Source organism: Trachypithecus francoisi, unplaced genomic scaffold, assembly GCF_009764315.1.
Source record: "Trachypithecus francoisi isolate TF-2019V2 unplaced genomic scaffold, Tfra_2.0 Lachesis_group4, whole genome shotgun sequence".
Classification (NCBI taxonomy): Eukaryota; Metazoa; Chordata; class Mammalia; order Primates; family Cercopithecidae; genus Trachypithecus; species Trachypithecus francoisi.
In genome coordinates, this window is record NW_022681469.1 from 31,210,695 (window position 1) to 31,231,898 (window position 21,204).

The 21,204-nt window shown below is 40.3% G+C and overlaps 1 protein-coding gene across 1 annotated transcript in view; it reads right to left on the reverse strand.

The window, feature by feature from the left end:
- Positions 1-21,204, reverse strand: part of SND1 (staphylococcal nuclease and tudor domain containing 1) — a 452,156-nt gene that overhangs the window by 412,466 nt on the left and 18,486 nt on the right. The window contains exon 2 of the mRNA XM_033195134.1: positions 5,625-5,774. Within this exon, the coding sequence (XP_033051025.1) occupies positions 5,625-5,774 (150 nt within the window). The remainder of the gene's footprint in view (positions 1-5,624; positions 5,775-21,204) is intronic.

Consider the following 21,204-nt stretch of genomic DNA (forward strand, 5'->3'; position numbering starts at 1 on the left):
AAGCATTTATTCAAATAAGGGCCAGAATGGTCTAACAGGAAGAATAACTGTGGTCTATTCAAATAATGCCCCAGAGTCCTATCTAAGAAGCAAGTGGCTTTTAAGTAGTTGAGACTCAAAATTACTCTTTCCTTTAGAATGCCCAACTGCAGGCAATCTGGCAGCCTGTTCAGCACTTCCAGACCCAAGCAAGGCTGTCATGTCTACCACAATGAAACTGAGCTTTTAATTCTAATCTTCTCTTTGACCAGACAGACTCTTAAAACTACCAGGACAAGATGAAACCCCACGATGTAAAACCTTAACTACTTACTATGTACATGGCCCAACACTCAATACTTTTTGTCCCTCTTTCTCTTCCAACCATCCCACTGTATCATCTGGATATGTAACTTACAATCCTGCTCTGCCGTCTTTCCCCAGCTAACCCAGTCCTCAACAGCTCCAATGAATGCAGGATTGTGACAGTTCTTTTTTTTTTTTTTTTAATAATAGCAAAATATGCCCAGGCCTATAATCCCAGCACCTTGGGAGGCTCACGCCTGTAATCCCAACATTCTGGGAAGCCAAGACAGGCAGGTCACCTGATGTCAGGTGTTCGAGACCAGCCTGGCCAACATGGTGAAACCCCATCTCTACTAAAAATACAAAAAAAAAAAAAAAAAAAAAAAAATTAGCCAGGCATGTTGGCACACACCTGTAATCCCATCTACTTGGAAAGCTGAGACAGGAGAATCGCTTGAACCTGGGAGGTGGAGGTTGCAGTGAGCCAAGATTGCACCACTGCACTCCAGCCTGGGAGACAAAGTGAGACTCCATCTCAAAAACAAACAAACAAAAATAGCAAAATATTTACTTTTTTATTTTTTACCTTTTTTTATTTTGTTTTATTTATTTATTTATTTATTTATTCATTTTTGAGACGAGTCTCACTCTGTTGCCAGGCTGGAGTGCAATGGTGTAATATCGGCTCACTGCAACCTCTGCCTCCTGGGTTCAAGCGATTCTCCTGCCTCAGCCTCCCAAGTAGCTGGGATTACACGCACAGGCCACCACGTGCAGCTAATTTTTTTTGTATTTTTAGTAGGGACAATGTTTCACCATGTTGGCCAGGCTGGTCTCAAACTCCTGACCTCGTGATCCGCCCACCTCAGCCTCCCAAAGTGCTGGCATTACAGGCATGAGCCACTGCGCCCAGACACTTTTATTATTTTTTAAAGATAGTATTTCTTATTTTTTTTTTATTTCAATAGGTTTTGTGGAATAGGTGGTGTTTAGTTAAATGAGTAAGTTCTTCAGAGGTTGTGACATTCATTTCTATATTTCTCATGAAACCATAAACAACTTTACCCACAACAGGAGCTCAATAAATCTGTGGGAAATAAATATATAATTCCCATGGTGCCCATCAATGCAGTATCTAGGCTGCCTGGAGTAGCTAGGCAACACTGGGGATTAGCTTGGAACAGGGAAGGGATGGCTGGGGGCATACAGTGGAGCTGCTTTCATTGCCACAGGACTTAGGAGACAGCTGAGTTTCTTTGAATGACGATTTCATGACAGAAGGCAAAGAATAATCACGTGAAGATATTTGGGACAGTGATACAAAGGGATGCAAATGAGCAATAAGATCCTTGATTATTCCCGAATGTGAAAAAGCTAAACATGCTCCAAAGAAATAGAAAGCCAGAGAGAAAGCGTAGTGCCACACTGCACAATCTTCCAACCCCCAAAAAGGAGATGCTCAGGTTCTTTTCCTCATTATTCACTTAAATGTTTATTCACTGCTTACCTGTATTGTGTCAGGTACCGACTAGGCACAAAGACAGAGATGACAGAAAGGTTCTCTTCTTTGGAAAGCTTGTAATCCAGTAGAGAAAGATACATAAACTTGTAAACATGCAATGAAATGTTGTGAATGCTATGACAGCACAAAGATGGGATGATGAAAGGAAATGTCAGGCGTGATTTCTTAAGTGGCTGAATCTTAAAAGCCAGCAGGTGCTCATCAGCCACAGAGGTGGCGAAGGAACTACTGATGGAGGAGCAGCATGAGCTGAGGGCAGAAGGCAGGACTCCAGCCTGAAAGAAGACCTAAGTTCTTCAGCATGGTGGGGGCCCGGCATCCCAGAGGGGTTTCAGTAAGAGTAGTTTAAAAGTCAAATCACAAATGGGCTTGTAACCCAGGCTAAGGCATTTAGATTTGTCACAAAGGTAATGAGGAATCACTAAAGTGTCTTGGAATATGAGGAACCACTGAAGAGTCTGGGAAAAAATAAAATCATGTTTCAAAAAAATCTGACAGCATATGGAGAAAGGATTAGAGGGAAGGAGAATGAGGGCAAAGAGACTATTATTTCAACATCCAAGCACTCTATCAGAGATGAACAAAGAATAGTAGTATTAATCAAATGTCAAGGATGGATAAGAGAGGTTTTAAGGAGGCACAATCTCTAGGCCTTGTTAAAGGCCTAGATATCAGCATTGGGGTCGGGGGTGGGGGAGTCAAAATGAGAGCAGGGAAATCAGGTTTTTCAATCAGTTGGCATTACTGGTAACTTGTGTTGATGCAGCTTTGAGGGCACAGTAGGAGGAAAACCAAATCACAGCAGGGTGAGGAGACACTGAATTATTAGGAAGGAGAAATGATGACTATGGGCTAGGAAAAGATGAAATCTGCAGCTATCAAATACTTCATCTCACAGGGATCTTTGAAGAGTTACCAGGAGAAACAGTGAGACTGAGTTACTCTGGGAGAGGTAAAAAGCACTAGACTGTATAAATATATGGAACTATAACAGAATGCTAGGATCAGATTACACAGTACCCTTTCACCTAGGATAGTTCCGATAAGATTCCACTGTCCTGTTAACGTCGGGCACAGTCATGATATTTTAGAACAAGTTCCAACTGGCCTTGTGTTTCTCTGCCCAAGATTCTCATCCACAAAACAGGAAATTAAAATCCAACCCTTCTTTCTTAGAGGCTACACTACTTCTTCATTCTGGGCAAATGAACTTGGTCAGCTCCAAGAAGGGTTCAACACTCTTCACTTGGAAGCAATCAAGCTGTTACACAATAGGAAAATAAACTATTCGAAATGTTGGTTCACTCATTTGTTAATGCCCAAAATGTGAAAACTGCTGAAACACATTTAATCTTCAGTGGTTGTTCTAATAGTACTAGGAGTATCTACAGTAAGAGAAATTAGCAAGCAGCAGTAGTGATTACCACACTAACACTTATTAAGTATTTTATAAGCATGCACTAAGCACTTCATGTTATCTTGTTTAATCCTCATTAAACAACCCTGAGGTATACACTAATATTCTCAATATTTGTGGTCCCTGATGGAGGACCAATGAAAAAGAACTGATTTTAATCTACTTAAATTTATTTTAATCTATTTAGTCTGATTGCTATTGGTAGCAGAATTATGGGAGTTTTTCTCTATCTCCATTATCTATATCATTGCTTCACTAACTTCTTAACTAAAACAAAATGCCCTTTATTATAATTTTAAAAACTGAATGCTTTCCTTAAATGTTAACAAAAGATCCACATGAACTCTTGCTTTTTCTTCTTTACCTCCCTGGCAGGGAATAGCACACAAAAGCTGGGGTACCAACTTGCCCAACATCATCAAGTTGGGACAAAGGACAAATACTTAGAATCCAGAAATTTTGCTCCTTTTTTTTTTTTTTTTAATTTTTTGTGAGACAGGGTCTTACACTGTCACCCAGGCTGCAGTGCAGTGGCACAACCATGATGCATTGCAGACTTGAACTCCCAGGTTCAAGTGATCCTTTCACCTCCACCTCCCAATTACCTGAGACTACAGATGTGCACCACCATGCCCGGCTAATTTTTTTTTTTTTTTTTTGAGATGGGGTCTTGCTATGTTGTCAGTTGTCAGGACTGGTCTTGAACTCCTGGGCTCAAGCAATCCTCCCCAATCAGCCTCCCAAAGTGCTTGGATTACAGGTATGAGCCACCACGGCCAGCCCAGAAATTTCATTTCTGATAGCCAAAGCATTGCTAAAGGATAGCAAAGCACCAATGTTTCAAAGTATAGAAGCCAAAAAGACTAAACAATGCCAAATTGGTACGCATACCAGCTGCTGAAGAGCAGAAACTTAAGGGGTCAAAGGCAGACCACAAAGAAGGCAAGGGGGCCGGGCATTAGAGGCTGAGGGGTGTGGGGGAAGGATGGAGGAGATGATGGGACACAGGCACACAAGGTTCTCAAATCACCATAAAACAATGGCTCTTAACTACTTTTGAGCCACAAGCTCCCTTAAGAAACTGATTTTAAAAACTCCCTCTCTAAAACAATTCATGTTTACACAAAATTTTGCAATTTCATGGGATTAGTATATGTCTTCAGAGGTGCATGGATCCCAGATTAAGAATCTGTAATAGGCCAGGCGCAGTGGCTCGAGCCTGTAATCCTAGTACTTTAGGGCAAGGCAGAAGGATTGCTTGAATTCAGGAACTCAAGGCTGGGCAAACTAGTGAGACCTCGTTTCTACTAAAAAAAAAATAAAAATAAAAATTAGCCAGGTATGATAGCACACGCCTGGAGTCCCAGCTACTCCCAGGAGGCTGAGGTGGGAGGATCACTTGAGCCTGGAAGGTTAAGACTACGGTGAGCCATGATTACAGCACTGCACTCCAGCCTAGGCAACAGAGACCTTGTTGTGAAACAAAACAAAACAGATCAGTAATAAAGTATGGGCAGCCATAAAAAGACTGAAATCATGCCCTTTGCAGCAACATGGATGGAGCTAGAGGCCAGTATCCTAAGTGAACCAACTCAGAAGCAGACAATCAAACATCACATGTTCTCACTTTTATAAGTGGGAACTAAACAATGGGTACATATGTACATAAAGATAGAAATAATAGACACTGAGGACTCCAAAAGAGAAGGAGTGAGGGGGGTGAGAATTAAAAGAGTATCTATTGGGTACAATGTTCAATATTTTGGTGATGGATATACTAGAAGCCCAATCCCAAACATTACACAATATACCCATGTAACAAACATGCAAAGTTACCCTCTGAACCTTAAAGAAAAAGAATCTTTAATAAAATAATAAAATATGGGCTTAGCATTTATAGCATGCTACCATTTATGAAAATGAAAGCGTCTGATCATATAGATTTTAACTATCTCTGGAAGGAGACACAAGACCCTAGTAACATCAGCTGTCTCAGGGGAAGTACTTGATTTTTCACTATATATCCTTCTGCATTTTGAACAATGTAAATGAATGAAGAATTCAAAAATAAATTAATAAAAGTGCTCTGCCATAACCAATGGTGATTTCAAATGCCTGAGGCTACCCAGGAAATGTTCCTAACCTATTCTAAGAAAAGTAGTAGTGAAAACACGACAAAGAAATCTAAGTCTATGGCAAAAGGTACAAGAAAAAGCTCTAAGACTTCGACTGTCACTAAAGGTAGTAAACATACGAACAATAGATACAAGTTGCTTGTGGGCACATCCAGAATTAGCAGTTCTATGATATAAAAATACTCAAAATACAAAGAAAGAGTACATCAAAATGGCATCAGCCACAGAAGACAGTGGGCTCACGATGGCCTCAGGAAACACGTACCTCATCAGGGGTATCCTTTGCATCAGGTTGTGTGGCGGCCGCCCGGCGGGCAAGATTTCCAGCACGGATGTTGCTAAGGTTGATCTGCCGCTCAGGAGGAGGCCCACCACGCGGTTGACCTCGTACAATGATGGCGCATCCTGAGAGGACCTAAGGAAGGGGAAGAAAGAAAATGAATGGTCCAGAGGCCATATCACCATAATGCAGGTTGTGTACCACCGTATCCCCCAACATTTCAAATAGCACTTGCACTTCAAAGGCATGCAAAGTCATCTGCTGAATGACTAAATGAACAGAATTGTTTTTAATTTTATAAGAGAAATACCTACATAAAGCCTTGGGCAAAATTCTGAAATGATCAACCCAGAAATCCAACAATAGAAAAGTCATAGAATAAACAGACCAGGTTAAAAAGGCATGTGAGACATGCAGATTAATGACCTCTATAATTTCATCCTAGCAAGTACCACCTCTTGCATTCTTCCCAATTATTAAGGAATTAATATCTCCATCAACACTTTCCATTCTCAGATTGAAGCGAACAATGAAAGGCTTAAGAAAAGGGGAAGCTGGGGCCATGCACAGTGGCTTACACCTGTAATCCCAGCACTGTGGGAGACCGAGGCGGGCAGATCACCCGAGGTCGGGAGTTCGAGAGCAGCCTGACCAACATGGATAAACCCCATATCTACTAAAACTACCAAATCAGCTGGGAGTGGTGGCGCATGCCTGTAGTTCCAGCTACTTAGGAGGCTGAGGCAGGAGAATCACTTGAACCCAGGAGGCGGAGGTTGCGGTGAGCCAAGATCGCGCTATTGCACTCCAGTCTGGGCAACAAAAGCAAAACTGTCTCAAATAAAAAAAGAAAAAAGAGGAGAAGCTGAAGGAAGTCCCTACACACCCTTGGGAGGAACTGAGCATGCTCAAGGCTAACGTGGATGTAATACTTAGAGTTTCCCTTGTGGACAGTATAAGAGAGAAATACAGAAGTAATCTAGAAAACCCATGCCCTACATGATCAAAACATAAGAATCTAATAAGCATCTTAAGGCTCCCAAGTGCAGTCAGTGGCTCCTTTCATGGCTCTAATCAAAGATGCCACGCATAGAACCCACTTGCAACTGTGAAAAGAGCTCTGAAACTCACTGGCATTAACCTTAAAATATTTGCAGGGGAGAAGAAGAAAGGATTTCAAGTGAAAGAAGGGAAGAAGAGGCATAAAGGAAAAATGACCCAAGTGATTCAAATTGTCTTTGCGAAGAGACTCATAATACAACAAACAGGTGGCTCATGCCCTGGCTTCACTAGATCTGAAAGACTCTCAATTCCAAGCTTCATAAAAAATAGCTTCTGAAAGGTTAGTAGTGAGAAGGTTGGAGTGTTCTGTCAACACAGAACACTGTTCAGATAAGACCATGGAGTCCTCAGTAAAGGAATAATCCTTGTGAGGAAGTTGAATCAAAAGAAGAAAAAAAGGAGAATGAAAGGAAGCTGCTCCTTTCACTTAGAGTGCATTGCTCCCCACCTCTCCACCTTAACTAATGCTTTCAAGTGTTAAATATTGATATAAATACACAAATGAATTTAAACTCACATGTACAAATTAAAGAATAAGAAAAGTAAACATCTGAGCAACCACCACCCAAGTTAAGAACTGAAATATTGCACATTGCCAGAACCTTGGATTCCATGTGCCCCTCTCTACCTTCAGCCCCTTCTCCCGAACCCCACCATTACCCTGACCAAGGATTTTGTACGAATATATCACAATTCATTTATCCATACTACCTTTTTATGGAAATTCTATCAAACAATATTGTACATTCCAATATATAATATTTAATTGTACATTAAATTAGTATTCTGATAATGTCTCAGTATCTCCAACACCTTAAGCACATAGACTTTGGCCTAAGTCACTTTAATCCCTGGTTATATACCATAGCACACACATACAAAAAGACTACTTCCTAATCCTGTTATCAGCAATTAAACCCTAAAACTTCTAGCCACATAACCGTGCTAACACCCTATCCTGAGAATTCATGTCCCAGGCATCATCCCAGGGAACTGACATTCCAAAAGATAAGCTCTCAAACCAAACAAAGCCAGGAAGGAATAGATATACTACAGTAGAGGCTGCTTGAAGTTCCTGAATAAGAAGGGCCAAAGAAGAAAAGGAGAGCTTGGATCTGACTCATTTATATTCAACTCTTTCTCACAAGCGGCAGAAACAAAACACACAGCAAGAAGAGCATAGTGTAGAATACCTGCACTTGAAATCATTCGGGCACAAATTCCAAATAAGGCTGAGGACAGCCAAGCTACCTACAGCACACAAACCAGAACATCTGTCTCTAGTGCTTGCTGCTCAATTTTGGCCAAGTTTTCACACACACACACACACACACACACACACACACACAAAGTAGTAACGCATTCTCAGGAGACCTCTTGGTAAAGCCCAGTTGTAAAAGCTAAGGCCTATTTACAAGAAAACTCATCCTCTCGGACGTAGGTCAACTCTGATTAGCAAGCATTGACCTAGCCTAGGAAACCATCTTCGTTTCTCAAGCCTGACAAATGCAACTGAGAAGCTCAAGAACAGAGGGACTGATGAGAAGAGCCCCTCATCTCTAAATATCAGAAAGGTATTACCTCTCTAATGCCTCTGCCTAGTAAACCGGATCCCAGGGGACAATGGGTCTACAACTATTACCCTGGCCCTATTAAGGGCTTTGACAAACAACTTGTACACAGTAATCGTGCAAAACTCCTTTGTATGCCCTCTCCTCTCCCTGAATGCTAAAGGCTGCTGTCAGAACTTCCTTGCATTGTTGCACCAAAAATGCCATTCAGACAACAGTTAACGCTTGAATCAACGTTACAGAGATAATTTTTACTCTATAGGCTCTCTACACCTTTTAAACCATTGAATATATGAATTCAAGCAGCAGTCACCAATTCAACTTCCTAAGCAAAAGAAATAGATTCACTGTGGCAGGTACTGCTATTCCTACTCCTCTAGGAGGAGAGGAATGGTATGTGTGCACCCTTCCTCTGAAACTCTCTTCTCCTCATTTGGCTATTGCCTTGGTGCAGACGTAAGAAGAGACTGACTGGACACCATTATGGAAGTAAGAGAACTACTTCTACTAGGGAAGAACTAGTTTCCCTCCTACTACTCACAGAAACTGAAATCATTCAAAACACACTACAGGCCGGGTACAATGGCTCAAGCCTGTAATCTCAGCACTTTGGGAGGCCGAGGCAAGAGGGCTGCTTGAACTTAGAAGTTCAAAACCAGCCTGGCCAACACAGAAAGACCTCATCTCTACTGAAAATCAAGAAAATTAGCCGGGTGCGGTGGTGCACGTCAGTAGTAGTCCCAGCTACTTGGGAGGCTGAGGTAGGAGAATTGCTTGAGACTGGGAGGTCAAGGTTGCAGTGAGCCATGGTTGTGCCACTGCACTCCAGCCTGGGTGACAGAGCAAGACTGTCTCAAAAAACAAATAAACAAAAACACACTATACCTCGTTTTTGCTATTTCCATTTCATCTGCCAACCACTGTTCAACTCTCTCACCTGTCTTACTCGCCAACAGTCTTTATTCAAGTTCTCCCTCAATGAAAACATTATAATGGCCTTCTTGTAGCTAACAGTCTCCACCAAATAAAACCAAGGAGAAATACCTTCTGGGGGAAAAATACTTTAAATGTCCAGGTAAAATATGAAAAAGGCCAAGGGTCTATATGCTCGACAATTTGTATCTCATATGGCACCAAAACAAGCCATTTTTCTTCTCAGAAAGACCCGCCAAGTAATTATTGTTATAATTTTATTCCTTGATTTATTCACTTATTAATTCACTACAAACTTACTGAGCGCCTACTATGTGCCAGGCATTGTTCTAGGCAAGTGGCATGTTTCAGTGAAACAAAGCAGACAAAAATCTCTGCTCTTGGGGAGCTGACATTCTAGTAGGGTGAGACTGACAAACAATAAACATCACATCTAAGTATAATATGTTGTTTACCAGAATTTCAATTTCAGGAGAATAATGTTAAGATTGAGAAGAAACTGTCATGGGTAATTAGTCTGCCAAAGCTGTGCTGATTCATGTTGCAAACTTTCATGGATGCAGTAATTATCCTTAATTGCTAATTTATATAGCATAGAAAGTCAAATGGTTACTGCTTTATCCAATTACATTAATAAAATGACATTCTAGAAAAATGATCTTAGAACTACCTGATACAGCAGGAGGTTTGTGAAACCAGGTGTCACAATGAATCAGTTTGATTGAGGTTATGGATTAGACATTTCTCAGTTCTGCCAATAAAGGTTGCAGAGGGACGTGGTGTGATTCAAAGGACCTGCCTTCAGGGCACAAGTCACATGGTTAGAAAGGCTGAAACAACGCAGCTGAGAAGGAAAATTGGGGACTCAAACTGCTCAAACCCACTTACAGGTTTACTGGGAGATTTACCTGCAGTGAAACACTATATGGGCAGCCACTAAAATGTTGCCCAGCAACAGGAACACCACATTACATCTTCACTAGATTCTGATAAATGACTTGGTTTGTTTAACTCTTTAACTCCCGGGCCAACGACACAAGAAGACAGAAAACTTCTTACACAAAAACCCAGCCACACTAAGGGCAAAGAAAGGGAGGGTACAGAAATTGTATGTCAATGAAGCCAATATTTTTTCCCAGCCCAAGAGCAAAAATCACTTTGGTCTGAGAATGGCATTTTATCAGCTCTGCAAAGAGGACTGGCTTAACGGGCATATCCGCTGGTTAAGATAGTATAACAGGTATACTATTACAGCAATATCTACCTGTATGAAGAACCAACATAAAGAAAGAGGGCAGACATCTGATGACAAATATTACAAAAAGAAGGCCCAATACAAATCCATACATTTATGGCCCACCGATTTTCCACAAGGTTGCCAGGATAATTCAATGGGGAAAGAGTAGTCCTTTCAACAAAAACGTGTTGAGACAACTAGATCCCCATGTGCAAAAGAATGAAGTTGGCCCTCTACGTCATACCATATACAAAAGATAACTCAAAAAGAACCAGAGACCTAAATTTAACAGTTAAACTATAAAAGTCTTAGAAGAAAACAAACGTGTAAATTTACATGACCTTGCATTAGGTGATGGTTTCTTAGGTGACACCAAAAACAGAAGCAACTTAAAAATAAATAAATTGGACTTCATAAAAATTAAAAACAGTGTGCTTCAATGGATACTATCAAGAAAGAAAAAAATAGGAGTATTTGCAAATTCTGAATACTAGACTCTTATCTCATATATCTGACAAGGGTCTAGCATCTAGAATAAAGAGCTATTATAATTTGATCAGAAAACAACAACCCAATTAAAGTAAGTTGGAGACATTTATCCAAAAAATAAATATAAATGTCCAAAAAGCACATGAAAAGATACTCTTCATCATTAGTCATCAGAGAAATGCAAATCAAAACTACAATGACATATCACTTCACCACTACTAGGAGAGCTAAAATCAATAAGACAGGAAATAACAAGTGTTGACAAGGATGTATAAGGGACCCCTCATATCTTATGGCTGGTGTAGCTGCTTTGGAAAACAGTCTGGAGGTTACTCAAAAGTTAAACAGTTATCATAGGACCCTGCGATTATATATCCAAGAGAAATACAAACACATGCGCACACAGAAACATGTACACCAATGCTCATTGCAACATCATTAATAATAGCCAAAAAAAACAGAGAAAACAACGAATGTTCCTCAACAGCTGTCAACTTGTGATAAAATGTCATATATCCATACAACTGGAATATCATTCAGAAATAAAAAGAGCTTAAGTACTGATAGATGTTACAACATGGGTGAACCTTGAAAACGTCATGCTAAGTCTTTTACTAAGCCAGACACAAAAGGCCACATACTGAATTGTTCCCGTTATATGAAATGTCCAGAATAGGGAAATCCATAGACAGAACATAGACTAGTGGTTCCCAGGGACTGATAGGAGGGGAGAGTAGGGAATATACTAATGGATACAGATTTCTTTGGAGGTGACTAAAATATTCCAAATTAGTACTGATTGTTATACGACTGTAGTAATAAAGCCACTGAATTATATATTTTTAAAGTGTCAACTTTAAGGTATGTTAATTATATCTAAAAAAAAAAAAAAACTTAGGGTCCAATACAGAAGTACAAAAACATGGAGACATAAAATGTGTATTTCACTATAGAGACTTCCATATTCTTGCAGGAAGATTAGATGCTAGCTGAAAAACATTAACAAATTTTTTTTTAAATGGCAGCAGACTGAGAAGCAAAAGTCAGGCATGGTGACTCACCCCAGAAGAGGCTCTAAGTATAAACCTTCAAATCCTCTAGAAATAACTAGGTAGGAAGCCACAGGAAAAAGACAGATCTTCATTGAAATCTACAAAGCTCTAAAAAGGATGAAAATGGCCAGAAGCAATACAAGCTTCTTCTCAGAAACAATATAGCGAGCATCCTGTGTGTCACACAGAAGGGAGAACCAGGAAAGGCATTGAGCTGAAGCGTCCATGATGCCATTCTTCAACTGTCACAACCCAAAGGCTGCACATGCAGGGACTCTACGTCAGAGTGGCAAAGAAGCAGGCCAGGGACTTACCTCTGGACAAGGTGTTTTCTACACCTAAAAATACCATCAGGGGATGGGGAAGGAGCTGCTGTAAAAAGAGGAGGCAAAGTTTGATCCTATTGGATCCGCTTTAACGAAATGAAAACATCTAAAGAAACTGAATGAAAGCAAGAGTAACTAAAAGGAAACTCAATTGGGGAATATTTCAAAAAGCATATCAGGAAAAAGCTTCCTGGCAGCCAGAGCTGTTGCCTCCACAGGAAGAATCATCTCTTGAAAATTAAAAAGTCATTTAGACAAAGCAAGCAATCCCAAAACAACATAAGCTGTGTGGTCTGGGAGGCCTTTCCCAGAATACTCACCAACACAGCCAGTTTTTTGTTTGTTTTGTGTGTGTGTGTTTTTGTTTTGTTTTTTGTTTTTTTTTCCTGGCAAGAACAAGAGGCAAAGCTAAATGAGAGGGCCTAACATTCAAACCTAATGAACCAGAAGCCCAGGAGCTCATGGCAGCGCTGACTCACTGGCTCTGGATACACTTGCAGACCCAGCAGATACAAGCACAAGTTGCTGCTCCCGAGCCAACTGTGCCAAAAATCGGGCCTCAGCTTACATATAGGAGTTTAAATCTCAGGAGGACCATAATAATCATCTACAGAGAGACTTCAGATAAAGACAGCATCTAATCTGGGCCCTTTTATTTTACAGCTGAGAAATCTGAGAGCAAGACAGGTAAAGTAACTTTTGCCTAAAATAACCAGGATTGACAGTAGAGCAAGGATTGGGGTTGAAGTTTCCCAATTCCGATATTCCACTACGCCACACACACAAATAAGCATTTGGGAGCTGATTTCTGTTAAAATGGTATCTGAGGTTACCTACTGATTAAATCTTTTTCCCAATTAAAATCTCTGTTTACATGTGCCAGTAGAACAGGTGTTGGACATCAAATCACTAAGCAAGTAAAGCTTCCATTGAGTTGACTGTCCCAAATCATACCAACATTTACTAAACCGTACCATCTGCAAGGCAAGCTGACTTAGAGTCCAATATTACAAAAGAACACCCAAAAAGGAGACGCAAAGAAGAAAACTTCAAAACGATAAAATGCAGGATCGGCAAACTACAGCCACTAGCCAAATCCAGCCTACAGCCTGTTTTTGTACAGTCCATGAGCTAAAAATGGTTTTTACATTTTTAAAAGGTTGGAAAAACATCAAAAGAAGATTATGTAACATGCAAAGAGTATGAAAGTCAAATTTCAGTGTCCATAAATAAAGTTTTATTGGAACACGTCAAGCTCATTCATTTATGTATTGTCTAGGGCTGCTTTCGCACTAGAATGGCAGTGTTGAGTAGTTGCGACAGAGACCATATGGCTGGCAAAGCCTAAAATATTTATTACCTGGCCCTTTACAGAGTAAGTTTGCCAACCCCTGATATAAAGCATTATGACAAGCGAGTGAGATGAAAACTAGTTTTATGGTCGTCTGAATACCAAGTGCATGGCAAAAATAAATTCTGAACCAATTCAAGTTACACAAACTGCTCGTTTTTATAATCAGAGAAGGAGCTGCAGTATATGGCAATAAGAATTTAGTTTCAGAATCAAATCAATGTCAGCAGTGACCTTTGAAAGTTATTTAATTGGCTCCATTAGCTTCCGTTTCATCATTTATAAAATAAATACATAAGAATATATATAAGTTGTTATGATCCAGTTTGTCAATCTGTTGCTGAAATAAAAATAAAATGAAGAGTTGTTATGAAACCTAAACAAAATAAAAGCACTTAGCACGGAGCCCAACCCAGGGACACAATAAATATAGCCAACATTGTTGTTATAAGAAATGGCTCAAAGTGTGGTCTGCTATAAAGATTGGAAGAGTATGTACAATAGAAAAAGATGGACATTCCTCTAGGGATATAAAAGAAAATATCACGACCAGGCGCAGTGGCTTACGCCTGTAATCCCAACACTTTGGGAGGCCAAGGCAGGTGGATCACCTGAGGTCAGGAGTTTGAGACCAGCCTGGCCAACATGGTGAAACCCCGTCTCTACTAAAAATACAAAAATTAGCTAGATGTGGTGGTAGGCGTTTGTAATCCCAGCCACTCGGGAGGCTGAGGCAGGAGAATCGCTTGAACCCAAGAGGCAGAGGTTGCAGTGAGCCGAGATCAGGCTATTGAACTCCAGACTGGGCAACAAGAGCGAAACTGCGTCTCAAAAATAAAGAAAGAAAATATCAAAGTCACAGAAATGCTCTCACCACTGAATTCAGTCAGATTTAGACTTATAACATGTAATCTAATTCCCCTGATGTATCAGTTAAGATACCCACTCATTGGAAAGTAGATTTAAGTACCTATTTCCAAATCTCTATCCTCTGGGATGACAGTAATAAGTATCATCCCTTTAGTTTGTACTGAACGTCATACTTGACAAACTATATTGGCAATCATAGCCGCAGATGGTGTGGCTAATTGGAACAACCATGAGCTCTGAAATTATATAGCCTTGAGTTTGAACACAAACTCAAGTGAAAATCATTCTGTACACTGTGATATTCCTTCATCTATAAATGAAGATAATACCACTATCTCCTCTGGGTTATTTGGATTATTACATAAGATCCCTGACTCCCTGAAATCAAGAAGGTAAGTCAATAAATGTTAAAGGAACATTAATCTCTCTTCCCTTCCTTCCCTGCTCTCCTCCCCTTCTCATCCTCACATCAATGCCCTGAGAAAGTAGGACAGTGACCCTTATCCTCATTTTACAGATGAGAAAACTATGGCACAGTAAGATGGCATCAGGGCTAGAACACAGGTTTTCCCAGTGTACTTGCTAATAAACCCCAAATACTAAATCTGTGATATGAGAACCATGAGCCAAAATATTGATGACTTACATAAAAGAACACAACCAAGACTGTAGCTTAGCCTTCACAATCGAAGCCTTCACCATGAAGGAACTCATTCAACCTCCTGGAAACCAGTGTCAGGACTGTTTCCAGGACAATGGTTCTCCGCAAAGCCAAGTCTTCTCTAACTCATGCTGAGCTCTGCTGTTGCCAAGGACCTGGGAGATCAAGACTTATTTACTCAGAAATAAGACAGAACAACTCAGGAAGAACTAACCACACATAGCAGACAAATGTGAAGTGTCATTTAAGAGAAGTCTACCCCAGCTGTCGAAAGAAAATATTTCAGGATAGGTAACAGTTATGTGTTAACTTGCCAGAGGAGGAACCAAAAATTAACTGACTCCAGGACATAAAAAAAAGAGTATCACTATATAGAGGGGACTTTCTCCTCTATCAAATGGCGAGGGTCAAGTACTCAGGCTATTAAAGGTAAAGGAAAGTTACTGCAGTGATCAGTGTTCGTTATTCTCTTCCCATGTTCCCCTTCAGAAAGGAGCTTTTCTGAATTTCCTTAAGTGTTATAATCTGAGAAAACAAAGCATAAAGACAGACTAGAGCACCAAACCACTCAATAAGATTAACTACTACATACTATTTTATTGAATAATGATTCTAACAGGTCTGAGAAACCAGAATTTCTGGAGCGTGCATCTAAACATATACACTAAAAATCAAGAAGTTTGATACTGAACAGCCACTGAGAATTTAGGTCTAACAGTTATCACGACTCCTAAAAATAACATTCTGATGGGAAAAAGGAATCAAACATATACTACTGGGGTAAATGTATAAACCTCTAGTGAAGAAAAATGTTTTAATAAGGAAAAAAAAAATGAAGGTTTTTTGTTTTTTTGAGATGGAGTCTCACTGTGTTGCCCAGGCTGGAGTGCAATGGCACGATCTCGGCTCACTGCAACCTCCACCTCTCAGGCTCAAGTAATTCTCATGCCTCACCCTCCCAAATAGCTGGGACCACAGGTGTGTGCCACCAAGTGCAGCTAATTTTTGTATTTTTAACAGAAATGGGGTTTCACCATGTTGGCCAGACTGGTCTCAAACTCCTGACCTCAGGTGATCTGCCTGCCTTGGCCTCCCAAAGTGCTGGGATTAAGGCATGAGCCACTGCACCCGGCCAAAATAAGGTGTTTGTTTTAAACACTAAATATATCACAGAAAAACTGGGATCATTTTTAAAAGTACTTTATTTCAATTCCAGACAAATACCAAAAGCACATTAAATTTGGAGGAAAAAAATAAACCCAGCTCAAGCCTTCCAAGAAGTTTAAAAGGAAGCTGGAAATATTTCAAAGAAAAAAGCCTAAAAGCAAAGCATTTTTTTTCTCCAAAAACAAAAGAGATGCTAATTTTCTGCTATGATGCTAGGTAGTCTTTATTTTAAGGGTGACTAATCCTACGGCTAAATCACCTTAAGCTACCAACAGGTCAAAAAAGCTATCAAGACTCCCCTTGGTCAGCGCAAGCTGGCAGGATACTAGGACCTGAAGATTAAACCAGCACTTGCTGGCAGGTCACAGAAAGCTGAAGACTCAGCTAGTGTGAGCAGATTTGTCACCTACAGGGGAACTGAGCAAATCATACCTAGAGGATAATGAGAGCTAAGTTTCTCAGAGGGGAGTTACAAATACAGAAAGGCCAGGAAAAAAAATCCTGTTAGATTAGAAGTAAATCCTTGCTTTTTAATATATACAGATAAATATAAAAATAGAAAGATATATGTGTGTTGTTTACATACACAAATACTTCCTGGCTCCATCCACTAAGGAAGAGGGCCCAAAAACTATGATACCCCAGTAGCAATGGGCACAGCTAGTACCCAGATCTTGGCTAAACATTCCTGTTTCTTGGAGGGAATGCAGGAATGCAGGTGGGGATGGAAGGAGGGAGGAGGGTAAGAAGGGACAGAGGAAGGCAGGAAAGGAGAGAGCAAGACAGGAAGACAGGAAGACAGGAAGACAGAGAGACAGAGAGGGAGGCAGGCAAGCAGGCAGGGAGGGAGGAAGGGAGGGAGGAAGGAAGGGAGGACGGAGGAGGAAGGGAGGAAGGGAAAGGAGAAGGAAGGAGAAGGAAGGAGAAGGAAGGGGAAGGAAAGGGAAGAAAAGGGAAGGAAGGAAAACTCTTCTCTGCTAAATAGAACCAAGGCTTCTTGAAGAAACAGCTGATTCCAGGGTTGGGGCAGGGAAAGCACAGTATGAGCCTGGAATACCTTGCTGTGTCAGAAGAAAAGAAAGTGTTCAAAGAATAATGGGGATATAACAAAATGACATAAGAACCAGTTTACAAAAGCTCTCATTAGCCAAAACTGGGACAACTTGAAAATCAACATAATTAATAGTAATAGATTATAATCCATTGAATAAATACATGAATAAAAAATGTGGAAGAGAAAGTTCTCTATTACAGTTGAACAACAACTAATAAATGTAGAATTGATAATGGAATTAGAAAATAATCGTGTGCCAACAAATCACACTAATAAGAATCATAAATGGAGGCCGGGCACAGTGGCTCACACCTGTAATCCCAGCACTTTGGGAGGCTGAGGCAGGCGGATCACCTGAGGTTAGAAGTTGGAGATCAGTCTGGCCAACACGGCAAAACCCTGTCTCTACTAAAAATACAAAAATTAGCCGGGCAGGGGGCGTGTGTCTATAGTCCCAGCTACTCGGGAGACTAAGGCAGGAGAATTGCTTAAACCAAGGAGGCAAAGGCTGCAGAGAGCTGAGATCGCACCACTGTAAGCCAGCCTGGGCAACAGAGCGAGACTCCGTCTCAAAAAAAAAAGAAAAAGAAAAGATATGTGTAGAATCTCAAAATAGCTTCTCACAAAGTACTAGTTACATATTATTTATATACACTATATAATATAGTTAATATATCATATATAATAAACATTACATGATATCTATTACATATATATTATAATATACTATATGTTTATATATGACATATACTATGTATCATACATCATAAATATTTTAGCTATCTCCTACCAAAGAATATATATTACTAAATAATGAATAGGTTAAAATATGTATTACTTATTATATAAAATAGATTACTTATTACATAAAATACTTATACCTAAAACTACACTGAGGAACTCAATCAAGTAATTACAGTTATCAACACTAGTAATGTGACAATGACATGGTGTGCCTCACTGATATGGTGCACTGAGGAGAACTTAGCATCATTTATATGGTATTTCTGCCAAAATTACAGTCTTAAATTCAATCATAAGGAAGCAACAGACAAACTCATGACAGGGCACATTCTATAAAGTAACTCTTGGAAAAAATGTCAGGATCATGAAAATCAAGGAAAGACTGAGGAATTATTCCTGAATGAAGGAAACAAGAGACATGACAGTTAATAGGTGACCCTGGGGTAACCGGCAAAATCTGAAGGGAGTTTGCCGGTTGGATGGCAGTATTGTATCCATGTTAATCTTTTTCTTTTTTTTCTTTTTTGGTATGGAGTCTTGCTCTGTCACCCAGGCTGGAGTGCAGTGGTGCGATCTCGGCTCACTGCAACCTCTGCCTCCTAGGTTCAAGGGATTCTCCAGTCTCAGGCCCCCGAGTAGCTGGACTACAGATGCATGCCAGCACGCTCAGCTACTTTTTTGTATTTTTAGTAGAGACAGGATTTTGTCATGTTGAACAGGTTGGTCGAACTCCTGACCTCAAGTAATCCGCCTGCCTCCTGCCTCAGCCTCCCAAAGTGCTAGGATTACAGGCATGAGCCACTGCACCCTGCCATAACCATGTTAATATCTGATCTTGATGGTTTTATTGTGTTCATATAGATGAGTATCCTCGGTTTTAAGACAATATTTAGAAGTACTGAAGTATTAAAGGGATATGGTATATGGGATACCATATCTGCAGATTACTTTCAAATAATTCAGAAAAAAATAATACAGAAGATCCTCACTGTTCAGATTCTGAATTTTCAAATTTGCCTACTCACTATATTTGTAACCCCCAAATCAATACTCTAGGCACTGTTACTGTCATTTACGGTCATGTACATGCACAAAGTGGCAAAAACTTGAGTTGCCTGATATCCTCGTTCCCAGCAGGGAAATGCTCTGCCTTCTTGTTTCAGCTTTCACACAGTAAACAAGTGTTCTTTATGTGGTCTATTTAGTGCCACATGTTTTACATTTTAGTGCTATTGTTGACTTCACTGTTTAAAATAGCCCTGAAGGGTAGTTCTGACTTGCTGTCTAGTATTCCTAGCACAAGAAAGCTGTTGTGATATACCTTACAGAGAAAATAGATAAGTGACAGATAAACTTCGTTCAGTCGTGAGTTACAGTGCTATTGGCTCTGAGTTCCAAGTTAAAGTATCAAAAAAATATATTAAACAAAGTGTCTTTAAACAGGGGCACACAAATAGCCAAGCACAGTGGCACCTGCAAGTAGTTTCAGCTACTTGGGAGGCTGAGGCAGGAGAATCACTTGAAGCCAGGAGTTCAAGGCTACAGTGTACTATGATGATTCAGCCTGTGAAGAGCCACTGCACTCCAGCCTGGGCAACATAGAAAGACTCCACCTCCCAACAAACAAACAAACACAAACAAACCAGGAGCGCGCACATAGAACAAGGGCAAGTATTGATCAGTTGATGAAAATGTGACCAGAAGCTTGAAGGGACCTAACCATTAATACTCATAGATTCACAGTGTTTGCAACTTTATAGAATATAACTACTGTGAATGAATAATGATTGGATGTAATAAACATAGAGAGGATGATAAGGCAGTTTAGAACTCTTGGTAAAGGGGATACAGGAGTTATCTCTATTATTCTAACTTTTCTCAAAGTTTAAAATTATTTCACAATAAGAAGTTTTTTTAAACACCTTTCAAGATACTTGAAAGGGGCCGGGCGCGGTGGCTCAAGCCTGTAATCCCAGCACTTTGGGAGGCCGAGATGGGCGGATCACGAGGTCAGGAGATCGAGACCATCCTGGCTAACACGGTGAAACCCCGTCTCTACTAAAAAATACAAAAACTAGCCGGGCGATGTGGCGGGCGCCTGTAGTCCCAGCTACTCGGAAGGCTGAGGCAGGAGAATGGCGTAAACCCGGGAGGCGGAGCTTGCAGTGAGCTGAGATCCGGCCACTGCACTCCAGCCTGAGCAGCAGAGCGAGACTCCGTCTCAAAAAAAAAAGATACTTGAAAGGTGTTTAAGGCCAGTCCTCCCTCTCTCCATGCACATACAGCTTCTAAGAATTTCAATATCAAACTATTATGATGTTGCATGGACCACACATCTTCCTGTGTGACCCATGCACTGTTTCATTATCTTTTCCAAATGAAATAAAATGATAGACGCTTTCAAATCACAGAATTCAAGTTTTCTGAGTGTGCTGTTCAAAAAGACTACTGCCCCAAAAAAGATCTTGGGTTTTAGAGATATCCCTTTTCCTTCCTATGCCAATTATCTCATGGTTTTTTTTTCCTTTTAATTGCGTATAAACGTGATCTATGGTTGAGTGCAATGGCTCACGCCTATAATCCCAGCCCTTTAGGAGGTCAAGGCAAGAAGATCTCTTGGAGCCAGGATTTCAAGACCAGCTAAGTCAACAAAGTGAGACCCATTACTACAGCAAAATTAAAAATAAAAATAAATAAATAAATGTGATCTAATTAGGTGTTATATTCAGAAAAGCTAGAAACCCCTTAGTGTGTCAAAAGATTTGAGAAACAAGTCATGGAAGTTCAGAGTTAAAGTAACTGAGAACTTTCTATAAGAGGCAAGACCATTAAATCTATTTTTGGTTTAAGTGAAGTTTTCTAATCTGGCTGCAAACCCTTTACTCTTGAGAGTTGGCTGTCTTTATTTTCAAAAAAGAATCATATATCAAAAACAATGTGTGAGAACCAGGAGCAGTGGCTCACATTTGTAATCCCAGCTACTCTAGAGGCTGAGGTGGGAGGGTGGCTTGAGCCAATGAGTTCAAGATCAGCCTGGGCAACACAGGC